The sequence below is a fragment of the Protopterus annectens genome, chromosome 14.part0 (genome assembly GCF_019279795.1).
Source record: "Protopterus annectens isolate FY-2018-M chromosome 14.part0, PAN1.0, whole genome shotgun sequence".
In the NCBI taxonomy this organism is placed as follows: Eukaryota; Metazoa; Chordata; order Ceratodontiformes; family Protopteridae; genus Protopterus; species Protopterus annectens.
The window spans coordinates 234253735-234271234 of NC_056748.1; the positions used below are offsets into that span (position 1 = coordinate 234253735).

A 17500-nucleotide genomic window follows, 5' to 3' on the forward strand; every position below is an offset into this window, starting at 1 on the left:
CAAAAAAAATCCATTAGTTCTGGCCTAAAGCATAGAGGTGATGAGATGTATTTTATTAGACCAAACAAGGTTTTACATGAACTCAATATTTCAGACTGACAGAGCCTTTTGTTGGGAGCAACTGCTGTTAGATACACTGTTTTAATATTGATTTGTGCCTAGGAAGGAGGAAACCAACAGTAGATCATTTATTTTCCATTGGTTAGAACAGACAGTTAAAAAAATATTAGCATAACAAATCTTAGTATGTAACCTGAATGTTCAGTATTCCTGTGAGGCATATAAACCAATGGGGACCAGTGCCTCATGGCAGACACATTGCATATAGCTGAGAATAGTCCAAGTTTCAGAGTTAATGTACGCAAGTCATTTATCTGCTTCCTGGAGATAAAACAGGTAACACCACAAACAAGAACCCATAATAAATCATGAAACACTTTTGATTGTCACCAATACCTGAACAAAAGAAAGCACAATGCTATAAGCCTTCCCCAAAATATATCCAAGAAAATGATGCCCCCAGAACAAATAGAGACACAAAAGCTTTCCCACTCCCAAAATATCATAATAAATTAGAAAGACTATGTATTTGGGGTCTGTAGTTTTGGCAATAACTATATCACATTCTGCCCAGTAATGATTTCCCCTAGATGGTGCTCCTGTGGTGGAATGTTAAAAAATGTACTCCTCCTTCTCCTGGATGAGATAGTGAGCCTTGGCCACTCCCTCCCAGTTATTCCACCATACCAGGTGGCTCCTCCTTCTCCTTCAAGGGCTGTAGTTGAAACCAGTACTGTATTCCAATGCATAAGAATTCAGAGATTCAAAACACCTACAGATGAGCATCACAGCAGTGCTAACGTGCATATTCTGTCTAAACTAACTGTATTAAGACAATCTGTATGCCATAGAGGAAGGTGGCCACTATCCTCAGCTCTTAGTTCCTTCATGTCATCTACCAGTGTCATATGTGGCGGTCTTGATTGGGCTCTCAGGAGATAGAGGCAAAAGGGACAAGCACAGCAACATCCAAAACAGTTACAGAAAAGAAAGACATAGCAGTGCTATACCTGTGCACAGGTACACGTTCAGTGCTTGACCACATGCTTATACAAACTTTCTACTGAAACAGAATGTATTACTACAGCACAACAGCATGTTTAAAAGATAGAACAGCTTGTTTTTAACTGAAACCAATAACCATCACTTCTCCGTGACCCCAGTAAGAAGTTACACACTTATCTTATTATTTTCTCATTCATATATGGACAAGCCATGCCTTCATATAAAACAGTACTCAACGACAGCTGCTTATTACATTATCAGACATTTAGAGCAGTGGGGACACAAGTGAAGTTTAACAATGGACACTGAGAACAAAGCCAAGTATCACAAACAGATGACTGCTTCAGAATAAACCCTAGCTTGTTTTACTGATCTAGGAGAATACTCCTCACTTTTACTTCATGTAGCCTGTTCTCCCACCTTTTCATCTACACCTGTGTCTGTAGAATGGTTGTGGGACTTTACCTTACTCATGTTAATCTGCTATGCCCACCTTTCCACTGAAAAGGGACAACAGTGTCCCAGTGGAAATGCTTATTCATCTAAATAAAACGTTAATAAAGCAGTACTGCAGACAGTATGTAAGAGGTTTCATTTGTGACTTGGAGAGAAACATACAAGAGCCTGTCAACCATCTAATCACAATACAAATTTATAAAAATGATGCAGATCTCATTTTAATTAAAAATGTGAGGCACTGCACTGTAGAGCATGTATAATAGAAAAACACAAGCCAGTCCAAAAATGAATAATGAGTGATCATCACTTATAAAAAATGAAATAACTATAGTTCACTCTTCTTCTATTGATTATTTCACTATCAGATTTTGAAAAAGGCTCAACTAGCCTTAGTTCTGTCTTTTGCTGCTATGAATAATAATACAGAATTATTATGTAAAAGCACATTAAATGGATTGTTTTAATTAAATTCCTGGCACCATTTTGCTGGATACAGTGGGATTCCTCTGCACATATTTTCTCTCTCTTTTTTTAATAATGCAGAATTGAGGTTTGTGCAAAAGTATGGATTATACTGTTCAACACAGATACAGCAAAACTTACATGAAGAAGGGTTATTAACAACTGCTGGTGTAATAAATGCAAAAATAAAATAATGCACTACTTATCAAATAGAAGCTCGGGCAAAATAGGTCATTGCAAACTAACTCAGCATTTATATCTTAATTTCTTCATGTCTATAAGCAATTTGTCCATAAATGTGCCATGATCAACCCTGACCTGCCAAAAAGTGGGGCTAAAAATGTGTTTTACTGGTGTGATATAGCAGTTTCTTGACAAATCATTTTTGTATGCCAAGAAAGTCTTCCTAATGCTGAACAAATGTTTAACTAGGATACAGTTTGTGCACTATGGTATCTATTTTATGTTTATAAAAAAATACAAATAATATTAGCACTTTAGCATCTTAGTCTTGAGTTTAGTTATGTATGATAAACAGCTCTTTTCTGACCATTTCTCAGGAGAAAAATCTGCACCATTTACAAATAGAGACTGATGTCCCATATAGTGAAAAAATATATACATTTGACTTGGTCAAATTAAGCTCAATGAGTGAAGTGACTTAATCCTAAGAAAAAGAAAAAAAATGTTGACTTTGACTAGCATCTAGGTAGTATAACTTTAATGTTTGTATTACTTATGTGATAAGGAATAAAAATTATTCACTACAGTTACAAAGCAGAATTGGAATTAAGAAGCAGAACTAAGGTGTAACTTTATACCCTTAGGCCAGCATTTATTGATTTACAGGTGTGTATGTCAACTCCGAGACCTGCTTTAAAAGTACTGGGAGAATACGCCTGTCTAATTAGGTGTGCAAAATGGTCCCACAGAATAAGCACTGCCACATGAAAAGTTCTGTGGCCAGGACTTGGTTGGAGAAATTTCTAGGAGCATGATTCATGAGAATATTCTTTCTCTGTTGTAAGAGCTGATGGCCTTTATTCCAGTGTAGTAATTTATACATTTTATTTGTTTGCAAGAAGGCAATCAGACTTGGTGTGTCAAACCAAGGGGAGAATGGGCTATGAAGAGAAAAGTTTTATGGAGCATCATTTCTATTCTGCTCCACGGCACATTTCAAACTGCAGTTTCAATCAAAGAATTGTTGCTTACATTTATGTATTTTTTTGTTTGTGAAATGTTTTGTATTTCACCCTGGCTGGGCCTAATATTGGTCAATATTCATCAGTGTACTACCCTAGTAAACAAATACAAATAATTAAATAAATCAAAAATCCTGGACTTTCACTCCTGCACACAGTGATGCACTTTGAAGCTGATTTTCATACCTTCAGTGTTAGTGAAAATAAGAATTCCTGTATGTATGAGCCAGTAACATAACTTTAATTTTTCTCTATCTTGCATAGGCTTACAGCAGTTACATCTTGAGCTATAAAATTCTCATTTACTCCAGCATTTTGATTGAACTCAAATTATGTGTTTTCCTTAGAAATAATATAATATCTTAATTAATTTGCTTACTTTTTTAGGTGTGCCAGGACCAGAAGGAAGGCAGGGTCTAAGAGGTATGCCTTTTATTTTGCACTGTATGATTCTTGTTTCTTTGTGATGCAAGCATTTGCTACAGGCATCTTTTTTCACAGCTTTATCATTTTCCAAACATCACACGCTGTCACCGTGTATGTCTTTGTACGGTTACTTTATGCCTGTATTACTTACTCCTTTTGCATTTTCACACACTGACCACTTGTATACGTTTTGCCACTGCTTTTGCCATTATCATTTTTTATTCTCTTATTATTGTTTATGCTTTTATAACTGTATTCTTTACATTGGTTGAACACCTGAAAATACTGATAAACCTTAACTGGAATTCATGTGTTTCCTGTTGATTGCACAAAGTTATTTCCAGGTATATAAACTTGGCAGTGATATACACCATGCATCTGATTACTGTTAACAGCTTAGTTTTCAAATTCACTTGCTTCCCCCTTGTTTCTCTTCACTGGCACAGCACATACCTTTGCTTCACACTGCCATTGAGCATATTATGATATTATGTTATTTCTTGAAAACTTCCTAACCAAGGGGAATGCACCACCTTGACAAATTTCAAGCTGCATCCCAAGGGGGAAGGGAATTTCACAGAGAAAAAGACTGAGAGGTAGATTAAAAGATGTCCTATACTGTATATAAATAAAAGAAATGTACTACTGTTATGAATAGATAACAGATTGTGTCAGTCCAAGAAAATAAGAGGTAAAACCAGCAGATAAATTGTTTATACTGTGTTAAGACCAGGAAACAAAAGGGCAGGAGGAAGACAAGTCACATAGTAACTCTCCCTCTGAAATGCTAACAATTCAGATGTACAAACTGAGTGTTGAGCTGTCCTTGCTTGTAAATGATATGAGTAGTAAATGGCCTGAAAAACAGACTGAATGATTAGTCCCATTAGGTAAGACCGTCAGTCTAATAAAGTGGACATTGTCGTGCCATAGGCATACTTGCCATATTTTCTCTAGTTATAAATATTGTTTACTAGACGTACTTCTCTATACTTGTCTTACAGGTGAACAAGGAACTGTGGGACTTCCTGGACCTCGAGGTCCTTCTGGACCCCAAGGAGATCCTGGCCTCCCAGGTAAGGTCACTAGCAGTGTTTCAAAGAAATAAATCTAATACTGTATTCCAAAGGAAGTGTGGTTTTCTTGGCAGTGCATCAGTGTTATTCCTCACATGTTACCCATGTTTGGCAGCAGGGCCTATATCACATTGTCAAACTTTTAAAAGTTCAAACCTCATATGGTCGACACCATATAATCGAACTTTTATAAGTTTGAACGTTTCAACAGAGATCTCAGTACAGTGCGGAATGGAAATATTTCCCTTTTCTGCACTGTAGTGCGATCATGGAATTGATATATTTAAAGAGCGGGGGGTGTGGCTTTCCCTCCCCTGCTTAAACCGTTCAGGTAGGTTTTTTCTTTGGTTTATTTTTTTTTATTACATTTTTGAACTTATAAAAGTTCAATCATATGGTGTTGACCATATGACGTTTAAACTTTTAAAAGTTCAATTATTTAATATAGACGCTGGCAGCAAACCACCACAGGTAAGCTCTTAAACTAGTATTCCTATTACAACAACTGCCACAGCATGATTTGAAGTGCATGAAGAGATCTCACAGCAGGAACAGCAGCAAAGGAAATAAGTCTGCCTGCTAACAGTCCTTCAGCTTTTCCCGGTTAGGGTTCGCCACAGCAGAACGCCGGTCTGCTAATGATTGGCACTGAATTTGTACCATGCCAAGTTGCCAGCTCAATGCCCAACCTTCAAAGAAGGCTCAGCCATTCACACCCGCATCTACCTACATGTCTTTAGACATCATTCAACGGCAGGGAGGACATGCAGACTCCGCACAGAAGCCGCTCCATCCAAGAATCGAACAGGAGAACCTCTTGCTGTGAGGCAAAAATGCTAACCGCTGCACCACTGTGCCCCTGCAACAATATAGAACTGAAATGTATTCCAAGCTGAGGAAGCACATATTAAGCAAATGCCAGCACATTTACAATAAAGTTACCTTAAGATGTCATTTTATGAAGGACTGCATTTGGTGAACATCTTTTGAGAGTTACTCTGGTTTGCAGCAAAGTTTTAATGGTTATTACTTGGTTTATAACTTTTTGCTGTTTTCATCAGTCATTTTTACCATTATTGTTTGTATACATATACACCTCACAGAAAAGATAATTCCCCACAACATAGTATCCGAAAATGCCTCTCCATTTCCTCCTCATAAAATATCATAGAAATTAGACTGATTTTTATCACATGGCATCTTGATTAAGCTCTCTTCTACCCAACTAAAAATAATTAAGTAATATTACCCTCACCCCTATTCCACAATACACCTATTTTTCCATCCTATTACCCATCCTGAAGCAAAATGCTGTAAATATAAACACCATACACAAACCCATAAAATACCCAGGACATCCAGTCCAGATATATGTTTTATGGCTCCATGAGTGGTACTGTAAATAAAATCTTGTTAGGCAGCCCATACAGACATAGGGCATGCCCAAGGATTCTGGACTCCATGTCAAAACTGTACTTTTGAGACTGCCAGCTCTTATCTAGAGTAGCTTGCTACAAAACCCAGAATCCCTCACTGACAACAAATGTTTTAAGTTCGATTACTTCTTGATCTTATCATGAACACTGGCAATGTCAAACCTTCCTTCCTTAAGACCACACTGTGACAAACAATACTACAAAACGTACTTACTCCAGCTTTCTTAGATGTGAAACTTCATTAGCAATCCATAAGATCTTCCTCATAGTAATCATCTGCTATAGATACCAAAGCACATGCATGCCTCCTAATTTGAGCTACACTGCACTAATACCACAGTATTCTGACTCCCATTTAGTCTGCTTCACCAGTCCATAGCACACAGTCTAGACCATTTACCAAGCTAGACAGAGGTAACTATGCACATATAACTTACTTTGTGCCAAGCCACACAGACCTCATCTTTTCAACCTGCTGCACATGCAACATCATTATGATGGTCTTTACTGCATTTATATTTACTCATCCACTCAATGTAGTTTACATGACTTGCCTTAATCTCCAAATTGCTCTTTTCCTCCCTTCTGTCATCCAGCCATTGTCAGTTTCATACTGAGAGAACAGTGCACTGGATGCTAGTCTCACTCTGCCTGTATTGAATACAAGTGCAGGACTAATATTGACATATCAAAAAATATAAACAGCAAAGGCTATAGCCTACCCTGTGTCTATTCTCATAAATAGCTCACTGTCAGAATGCAAGGTACCTACCTCATGGAAAACATCACATATTATTCCACTGCACAAAGGAGGTAACTCCTTAGAGCTCACCAATTATCACCCAATTGCGAGTCTATCACGTTTATCCAAAGTATTAGAAAGAGTTATTCATTCTCAACTAATGCAGTACCTCCTAAAAAACAACCTACTTTCCAAATCTAAACATGGCTTTAGACCTTCCCATAGCACCACCACAGCACTACTATCATTTACCAACATGGTTAACCACCATAGAAACAAAGGTCTATTTGTATCTTCCATATTCTTAGACTTATCAAAAGCCTTTGACATGGTAAACCACAGAATGCTTCTTGAAACTCTATCTACCGTAAACATAAGCTGTTCCTCTTTATTATGGTTCAACAGCTACTTACCAGGACGTCAGGAAGCAGTTGTATGGCAAGACCAACTGTCCCCCCTATTACCAGTATCCATAGGAGTCCCTCAAGGATCCATCCTCGGCCCATTGTGTTCTCTCTATTTACCAACCAGATCTCTTCATCCTCACTTACTGCCTCAGTGATACAATATGCAGATGACACCACCATTATATGCGCCACCCCCACCTGAAATGAACTGCAAACCCTAACCCAAAATAACTTTACTCTAGCCAAAACATGGTTCACCAACATCAAACTTATTCTTAATCCCAAAAAACAAACTAATTATTTTCAGCCCTGGTAGATCCCCTCCTCTAAGCAACAATTTTACCATAAACACCAAAGATAATATTCAAATCACTCAAACCACACACACTAAACTGATAGGTGTAGAAATCAACAATCACCTGAAATTCAACATTCACATAGCAGAAACCATCAAGAAAGTAAACAAAAAGCTTGGACTTCTCTATAGGAACAAACAGTTTATCACTAAACATACCAATGCCACTATTGTAAGGACTCATCTCTTATCCATCCTCCTCTATGCCTCCCCTATCTTGACTAATCTCCAACATACAGAACTAAACAAACTGGAATCTTGTTATAACAAGATTGTCAAGTTTGCTACTGAAGCTTCACTTAGGTCCCATCACTGTTTATCCCTTAAGCAGCTCAATTGGCTGGAGTTTCCTCAACTACTGCTACTCAATCAACTCTCAATAGCACACAAGCTCTACTACCTTCCTGATAAAACCCCAGCACTCCAGCATCTAATTCAGCCCCACACTACCACTAGAGCCTTAAGATCTAGTAACCAGAACCTCATAAATGTCATGAAATATAAAAATGATGCTAGTAAATCTCTCTTTGCCTGCACGAGTGCCAGAATCTGGAATTCACTACCAGGCCACATGACATCTACTACTTTTACTATTCAATTTAAAAAAAACTCCTGAAAACCCACTATTTAAACAATTGTCTTTGCTCATGTTACTCCCCAGGTTAATTCACATCAATGCACTGTTGCAAGGATTCTGCTAAGGGTCACCAATTTTCCCCTGGAAAGTTTGTCAGTCTGTTGTTATTTACTTTACAAAACTAATATCTCTCTTCTATAATACTGCCAAATATTACCTATTGCATCAACCTAAGATCTTATAATAATAAACAGTATTACCAGCCTGCTCTTATCATACATATCATCTATGCCTAAACAGCTATTTATGTTTGCACAAAAAAAAAAAAAAAAAAGGTTTCAATGATGACTTACATACTTTAAGAATTGTCTACTTTAAGAATTTATTCATCTCTACTTCACTGTAGGCTTATATGCATTGTATTTTGGAGCTTTTCACGTGTATGCTTATATATACTGTATTTTGTAGCTTATATGTATTGTATTGTGTTTTGGAGCTTTTCTCCCTGGGCCTCCGTTGAAAATGGACCTGTGTCCAGTCTGACTTTCCCAGTAAACAAATGTAAAAATAAGAATAAATAAGTATTAGGATGAATTTTCTGTAGTAGAATTGTTTCAGACATTACACCTGACAAAATGGATTTCTATATTTCAGACCAGAAACATGTTTATGCTGAATCTAGATAGGCCACACAGTGCTGCTTTGTTCTGTAACAAAAGTAGGTTGAGTAAAGGAGTTAGAAATATAAATAATATGTCTATGTAGTTTGGCCTTATTTTGCTATAGGTCTTGAGACTGAATACAGGCTTGTTTGTGTAACCATGTAAATGAACTCACTCATGAGAAAGTGCAGAGTATGTGAGAATTATGCTAAACAGTCTCTGAATAATAATTGCATATTTCTATTGCCAGTCAACATTGGAAGTCAGGGTTAATCTCCAGAGATGAAGATTTCTTCTCTGAATTTACTATGTTAGAATAAATATTCTTGAATAGAAGTTATCCTTCTGAATTGCTTAAAAACATAAGCTTAGACATTATTAATTACAGAAAAAATAGTTTAACCCTATTTTATATAATCATGTTGTTTGTATAAATAAGAAAGGATCTGTTTCAGGCAAACCTTTCATTACCTCACAACAAGAGGTTCTCTGGTTCGATTCTTGGCTGGGGTGCCTTCTGTGTGGAGTCTGCATGTCCTGTCTCTGATCATGTGGGTTTCCTCCAGGTGCACCGATTTCCTGTCACATCCCAAAGACATGCTGCAGGTGGATTGGTCACTTTCAATTGGCCCTAGGTGTGAGTGTATGCATGTGTGTGCCTTCTTAGGAATGTTGAGCACTGGGCTGGTAACTTAACACTGTAAAACTCCACTGTAAATCATTCTGTAGACCATTGTTCCACTGTGGCAACCCCTAACAGGAAAAACTGAAACGAGGAGGAGAAGAAGATATTGAAAATATTAAATACTATAAAACAGGGGTACATGCAAAAGTGTGGACCTTGTTCATAATGTAGGTTCATTTTTGAAACCAGCAGCATTACAGTTCAGAGGTATTAACATACTATTCCAAGACCAGGTAACTGTGATTGCAACAGGAAGGCTGTGGTATATGTTGCTTTATGCATGTAGTGTGACTCTTTTTATGTAGGTTAGACCGCATGCTCACTGAAAACAGAATATATTAATACATCAATTATATTAGAAGTAAGAACTACAATAGTGCATTAGTCAAACATTCTAATAAGTGCAATGCTTTTGAAAATTTACAGTTTTTTTATCAGTGACAGAATACACAATTTTGCTGAAGGTACATAGAAACATTTATTATTGCATGTGGAAGCTCTGTGGCAACTTCATTTAAATGTTCCAGCTTATCCAGGTGTTAATCACTCTACCCTATGATGAAACTTAAATCACTTGTTACCAAATGAATGTTTGTTGTTTGTAGTGACTATATATTTATATATTTAAACTTTTTTATTTTAAGATTTTTTACAGAAATAATTAAGGTTCTAACTAAAGTTTTTTTATTTTTTATAGATCAGAAATGTCAGTGCCTCGTAATTGCTTCTGTGTCATGTGATTTCATTAATGATATAAAAATTTGTTCTAGGTATTTATTAACCACTTTTGACAGAGTCTTGTTCTTAGGAGATGAAAGTGCTCAACTGATAATAAAGTATTGTTTCCTATGGTGGCTTTTGCAAAGTTTTTTGTTACACAGCATTCTCACCTTTGCCTTTATGGTATAGCACCCACCACTACATTTACAGATACACAGAGATGCATGCACAAGCACACACACACACACACACACACACACACACACACACACACACACACACACACACACACAAACTGTCTAGCTTCACACAGAGACACACACACACACACACAAACTGGCTAGTTTATCAGCCTAAAAAGTGAGATGTTAGCATGTTGTGATCTAAAATTATTGTTTTAATTTGATAAATGCATTAATTACTAAATGACCATTTGCTGTAGCTTTTAATATCCTCTAAATATAGTTTTCTTTTTTGAGTTTTTGTTTTATAAAATCTTTTTCTGAAATTTTTTTATAATTTTCCAATGTTTCCCCTCCCTCTTTTTTTCTTTCTTTAAAAATAGGTCCTCCAGGATTGCCAGGATCCCCAGGTAAGGCATAAACATGCCTCCGATTCTGTATGAGTGTCATAAAGCATAAATTAATGACCTGTGCCTAATACAGCCTATTAACAACTGTTCCATCAATCTGCCCATGACAATGGTTGAGTGCCCTACCTACACCACAGATTACATTAACATTTGTATTGCAGGAATGAAAGTGGAACTATAGCACGGTCATTACCTTATTCAATTAAACTAGCAATTTCCATTAAACATGAAGCAGAAATCCTCAACAAGCACTATGTAGTACAAAACCAGTGCACAGTCTGACTGTGCTATTAGAATTCCTCTGAATACTGGAGTTTTACTTTGACAACCTCCCTGACCTTACTGGTTTTACTAACAATTGCCATTTGGTTGAACAACACATTATGCAAGGTGTGCCATTTATATGTAGGCCAGTTGCAGGTTATTTTGTCTTCTTCTGTGTTTCCAAATTTAATAAATGCTAAGAATGTGTTTTTACGGTGTCTAGACTTAAGATTTACAAAACCTGAATGTACGTCTATTCAAAGCTGCAAGAACTCAGTGCCAGACTTTAGCAGACCTGAAGTTCGAGTACCAATGTTTCCATGAACACAACATTTTATCCACCTAGTAATTTATTAGAATAAGCAACACGGTGGTCCATTGGTTGATTTCTGGCTCATACCTGCAAGGTCCATGATTCAGTCCTGACCTCTGGTTACTTTCTGTTAACAGTATGCATGTTCTTAACATAACTGCATAGATTTTCTGTTGGCACTCAGAGTTTCTTCCCACCTCCCTATGCTTGTTGGTTTATTGGCTACTCTAAAGTGTCCATGTATATCACATGTACCCTTGCCCTTATGGCCCCAACTCTGGCTGAAAAAGGTCCATGATGATCAGTTCATTTAGCTGGCTAACAAAGGATTAATAAACAAAAAAGGTTACTACAGTGATTTGCTGAAAGACGATGAGAATACAGTTATCAGTCAAAGGACATTTTTGACTACTATGCTGCAGGCATGGATCTTAATTTCCCGTTTAAATACAATCCCTGTGTATAGCACAAGGGCTGTTAGAGTAGCTCAGAGTCTGGAATTTGTGGCTTCTCCAAAGATTTCTAAATCTAGTCAGCAGGCACATTAAAGTGTGTCCTTTCTCACAGCATAAGACCCCTGGCCCCATTGCAACACAGTATAGTCTCAGAGTACAGCTAGGGGCAGACAGAAGCATGATGCCCTCTTATTCTGGATGTACAACATGGAGAACTGAAGCAAGGACCTCATAATGAGTGTCATGATAGTAACCCAAGTCGGGCTTGTTATATACCTGCATATTACATATGCACAACAAAAACTGAGCACATCACTTAAACAAATGAAAATCCTAAGGCTTCTCTAAATAGTGTTACTTGTGTCTAGGTGATCTATCTGCTTAACAAAAGTAAATAAATAAATAAACTTCAGTAGTAAGTGTGACAGAAAGCAACATAGGACAGTGTATCTGGCATATAGTGTCATTTGTATGAACTCTGTTCAGCATGAATATGTAAAGACCTTGAGAACTAAGCCTGCTGACTCTGCTGTTCATCGTTGATGCAACTTAATAAGGCCATAACCTATTGCAGCTGGTATAATGTCACAGCTGCTGCGAGTTCCAGCAATCCACATTCATTGGGAAGCTAACAAGGGTGAGGGGATGGAGCATCCACTGACACCTCCTCTTCCACTGTGGTGGGGAGACAGGAAGTGTCTATTTCAGTGAGAATGAGAAATGAGCAAGGCATTAAGAGTTAGAAGGATGAGGAGTGGGCAAGTATTATATTTCTATAAATAATCGGAGCCCTTACCTCCCCCATTAGACTACCCTAGGATCATCCAGTGTTCTCTAGGAATTACACAGGACTGTACTGCTGGGGTCAACATTCTACCCTCCAAAGACAATGAGGTCCAGAGATTATGAGATCCCCATTGTACACCACCACAGCAAGCAATAAACAGCAAACAGAGGGGGGAAGAGTGTCAACCTCAAAACAGGGGGTGCTGAGATTAGGTGATGAATTAGGAAGTGGACAAAAAGAATAAAACTGCAAAACAGTTAAATAAAATAAATGAATAAATAACCTGTCCATTATCAATAGTGGTGTACACTGCTCACAGGTGTGGTGAGTTAGATCCTTTCCTGGAGCACTAGGCACAAGGCAGGATATGTCAGAAGGAATTCTAGTCCACTGCAAGGCAACATAAATACGCAGAATAATCTTAGACATAATTTTCTGCACTAGACAGTGAACCCACAAAAGTAATATTTTTGGAATGAAAATAGGGAACCTCAAAGAATCCCAGTGAGATAACATGTAAATGGAGGCTAAAATGAAACCAAGATCCCTAGAGCTATGAGAAACAAGCAGCAGTAAGTACTGTGTCACCAAGCTATTCATGAATAAATAAATCATGGTAGTATTCAGACTAACAAATTAGAGACCAAAATACAAATCTTACCAAATCTATCTATGGACTACATGGTCCCAGACAAAATACTGAAACTCCATGTACAGACAGTGAGAGCTGTGCTTGTAATCATATCTTTATCATCCAATATTGTTGTCAGCTTTCATTTCTTACCCTTAAGTTGCTCATAGATTTAATAAGCTGGAAACTTTTCTGTGCAGTCTATGTAAAGGTGTAGCTAAATACAATATTCAGTTATTTTAACATCATTTTTAATCTGAATAATAATTGTTACAATATTAGTTAAAGTTAAGCTAAATTTTTTTAATTGTTGAGGAGCAATACATTTCTTACATTTTTTTTTTCTTAACACTAGGACAACAAGGAAACCCAGGCAGACCAGGTCCTAAAGGTAAGAATGATGTTTAATACAGCTCTTGGAAATCTGGAAACCTCACAAAACTGCAAACTGTACATTTGTTATTATGGATTCTCACCTATGCTGCTTTAAACAATGAACAGAGATTTTGCAGAATTTAGGAAACTAGTTATCATTTACCATTTTATTGCAATATGTCATTAAAATTGTGTTAACATTTCCTTTATGTTTATGCAAAAATTTTCAGAAAAAAGCATATGCTGTGTAAGCTTTAAGGATTAAAGTTAGCACACTGTACGATAGTGTAGGATGATACCAAAAACAATGAAAAATTAAATTTAGGAGTTGGTGATTCCAAGTACAATGGAAAAAGTTAAAAGAAAACATTAAATCGTAAAAATCTAAAATATTAATGCAATATTTTAGAATTATATTCCGCAGTTGCTAGTGCACCTGATAGCTTTGTTACTTCACTATAAAGTGTTGGCTACTCTAAGATAAAAACCCAGGACGTGTCAAACTGCAGCAACTATTTCTTATGCCTGTGCAGACAGTAGATTATCAGCACACTAATGCTGCATTTGTTCCCGACTTCCATCATCACTCAGGTTGTTGTACAAAACAACACTGCTTGCATAATGTCGCACTGACATCATCCAAACTAAATGCTGATGTAACTGGAGAACAGGCTGTATAGAGTCCAATACTTCCAGAATTAAAACAGATAACTATTGTCACTCTGTAAACACTGTAGTCTGTAATGAGATCAAATATAGTGAGTGCCAAGTGGTTTGCTACCAGTGAAATCTACAGTCCTAACAGAGCTGTAGAGAAGCCTCATGCTAGCAAGATAATTAAAATATAAACTATTTTTATTTGTTTACAGGTGAAACAGGAGCTCCAGGACAGATCATCACAACAGGTAAACAATCCTCACTTCACTGCTTTATTACAAATGTGGTTACAATGTGAAAATGAAAGATTCCACTTTAATCAGGTGATATCAAGTATTGCCTGGGAACAGTCATATATCCTTTCTGGAACAAATATAGTTTCTTGCATCATTTTTTTTTGTTGAAACATCAGGTTCTTATTAGCATTTTCTCCCTCCCTCTCTCTCAAACACCTACATTGCCAATTAGTCATTTATAGGTGACACCACAAGGGCTATAACCCTGCCCTTTGCTGATTTTGTGAAAAGGATGCAGGTTCTCTCTCCCTCCTCACTGATTATGCAGGCCATGCTGCAATGCTGGGGATGAACAACCTTGTTCTCTGGGTGAACGATTAGTTGGTCACATGGAATTCCATAATCAGGATTACTTCTGTAGTTGCAGTTTTTAAACCAAGTTGCTTGTCAATTAAACATTTCTGCAGGGAGAGGAGACCAACTTAAAAGTTTGTCCTGTGTGGATTTTTTGTCAAGGGAGGAATAATAAAACATTATGTGCTGAGGAGGGATGCAGAGTATATTGGGAAAAAAATGCTAAGGATGAAGCTGCCAGGTAACAGGAAAAGAGGAAGGCCTAAGATAAGGTTTATGGATGTGGTGAGAGAGGACATGCAGGTGGTTGGTGTGACAGAGCAAGATGCAGAGGACAGAAAGAAATGGAAACAGTTGATCTGCTGTGGCAACCCCTAATGGGAGCAGCCAAAAGAAGAAGTTACAACCACCCCCCATTAATATTCCAAAACGTGCACGCTGATTGGTCAGCATACATGTTGTAAATCAGAGTTATACTAATGGAAAAAGGTCCGGTCGCCCAGACTTTTTCCATTAGTATAACTCTTTTTTTACAACAACGGAGAACACAAGATCTCCATTGCTTTATACACACTGTCTCGCTATGTTAAACTCACATTGTAAAAAGCAACGGAGATCTTGCTTTCTCCGTTGCTTTTTTTAAAGCTGTCTTGCTATGTTAAATGGGTTTAACATAGCGAGACAGCTTTAAAAAAGCAATGGAGATTCTCCGTTGTTTTTTTTTAAGCTGTCTCGCTATGTTAAACTCCTTTAACGTAGTGAGACAGTTTTTAAAAAGCAACAGAGATCTTGCTTTCTCCGTTGCTTCCGCCCACAGCTCTGATGTACTGCGTATGCATGCGCAGTACATCAGAACTGCCGCAGAATACCAGACAGCTGCGGAAGGGCAGCAAGGAAGCATTATACAATGCCATTATTTAAGAAAAGTAATTCTTTTTTTTCTTAAATAATGTCATTGTATAATAGCAATAACCCACTTCTGGGTGTGGGTAATGCTGGATTTACCCACGGTTGTCTTTGTCTGACCACTCGGGCTTCACCCTCGTGACCAAACCACACCAACCGTGGGTAAATCCAGCATTACCCACACCCAGGCATGGGTTATTGCTATATTCTGTCATCTTTGTACAATATAGTTACCAATACAACTTTTCCAGAGTTCAAAAATATAAAGAGAAAATACGCAAGGATCTAAGTTATATACCTGTATTATTCAGCTTGGGGCAGCTGTATGGTTCTAGGGTATTTGTCCAGTTTTCTATCCCTGAGTTCTTGCTGAAACAGAAAATTCACTCCAGGGATCACTCCAGTGGCTCTGCTCGACACAGGCACTGGGAACTAAGTTCAGGTGGCACAATGCCAGGGTAATCCTATGGGCTAGGCTTGTAAAGGCCCCAGGGCCATTAGCTTAGTACACACCTATGAACCTAAACCCAATTATTGTAAATCCACTCTAGGGTACTCTGTCCCATATTTCATTTAATAAGTATATTAACGTGTGTATTCATAGGAATTCTATGGCAATCTAGTATTGTTACCATTTTCATTTTGACAGTACCCATCCTCAGGCCATACCATCTTTCTTTAGGAACACTATGCCTTTCAAACCTAAGGTAAAGCTATGAGCACCCATCCAATTATCTAGGTCCCATGCAAAGGGTGATAGTGTATCACAATGCTTAATCTGCAGGAGCTGTCTGTTTCAGAGGTAAGGAGGCACTGCACGGTGAATCCGTCTCATCATCGTATTTTATTTATATGCTGGTGAATATTTAGGTCACTCGTTCTGGTATTTGTGAAATTATTAAACTTTGATGCACAAGATCCACATGATGATAGAAAGTGAGGGAAATATCAACCCATGTTCTAATGTCCCTAAATACATTTTCATTGTGAAGTGGGGTACTGTCTATACTATAAGCCAAGGATAGGTGTTGTCCACTAAATGTGGCAATATTGTACTTTTTTGCATTTCATTTGAGCCCATTCTCAGTACACCAAATATTCATGAGTGTAAGTTCTTACTGAAGGGCTTGACTGTCAGAGGAGGACTTGACAGCAACTCCCAGTTTGCAGTCATCTACAAAGTAGTCAAGAGGTCCTGGTGTCCAGTCTATGGAACAGTAGAGTGGTCCCAAAACTGAGTCCTGAAGGACACCTCTGTTTACCCTTCATGCTTTCTGATGAGGCACCTGACTATTATAGCAGATAAAGTAGACAGCTCAAGGTACAGGGTACCTGTTACCACACTTGTTTATCTTTTTGAGAATAGAGTTAGAAAGCCTAAAGAGGGCATTATAAACGCCATGTCCTTGTTAGAATCCATACTGATAGTAATGCAGGACACTGAAATCAGGTAGCTGTTTGCTTACAGCTTTTCCATGCTTACCAACTAAAAGGATAGCATGGAACAGGAAGTACTTGTTAAGGGTGCACTTAGCCTATTTTGATATGCAGGGAGTACAAGGATTGTGTTCCAAAAAGGTGCACATAACTTTCTGTAATACAGTGTCTTGATATGATGTTGAATGGAGGAGCAACAGGTAAAGGCTGTAAATC

General features: G+C 37.6%; 1 protein-coding gene across 4 annotated transcripts in view; it reads left to right on the top strand.

Moving 5' to 3' along the window:
- COL17A1 (collagen type XVII alpha 1 chain) overlaps window positions 1-17500 on the top strand; it is a 423506-nt gene that overhangs the window by 239423 nt on the left and 166583 nt on the right. For all 4 annotated transcript variants that reach the window (XM_044055953.1, XM_044055955.1, XM_044055956.1 and 1 more), the window contains exons 30-34: window positions 3579-3614; window positions 4622-4693; window positions 10843-10869; window positions 13675-13710; window positions 14564-14599. In XM_044055953.1, coding sequence (XP_043911888.1) covers window positions 3579-3614; window positions 4622-4693; window positions 10843-10869; window positions 13675-13710; window positions 14564-14599 — 207 coding nt within the window. The remainder of the gene's footprint in view (window positions 1-3578; window positions 3615-4621; window positions 4694-10842; window positions 10870-13674; window positions 13711-14563; window positions 14600-17500) is intronic.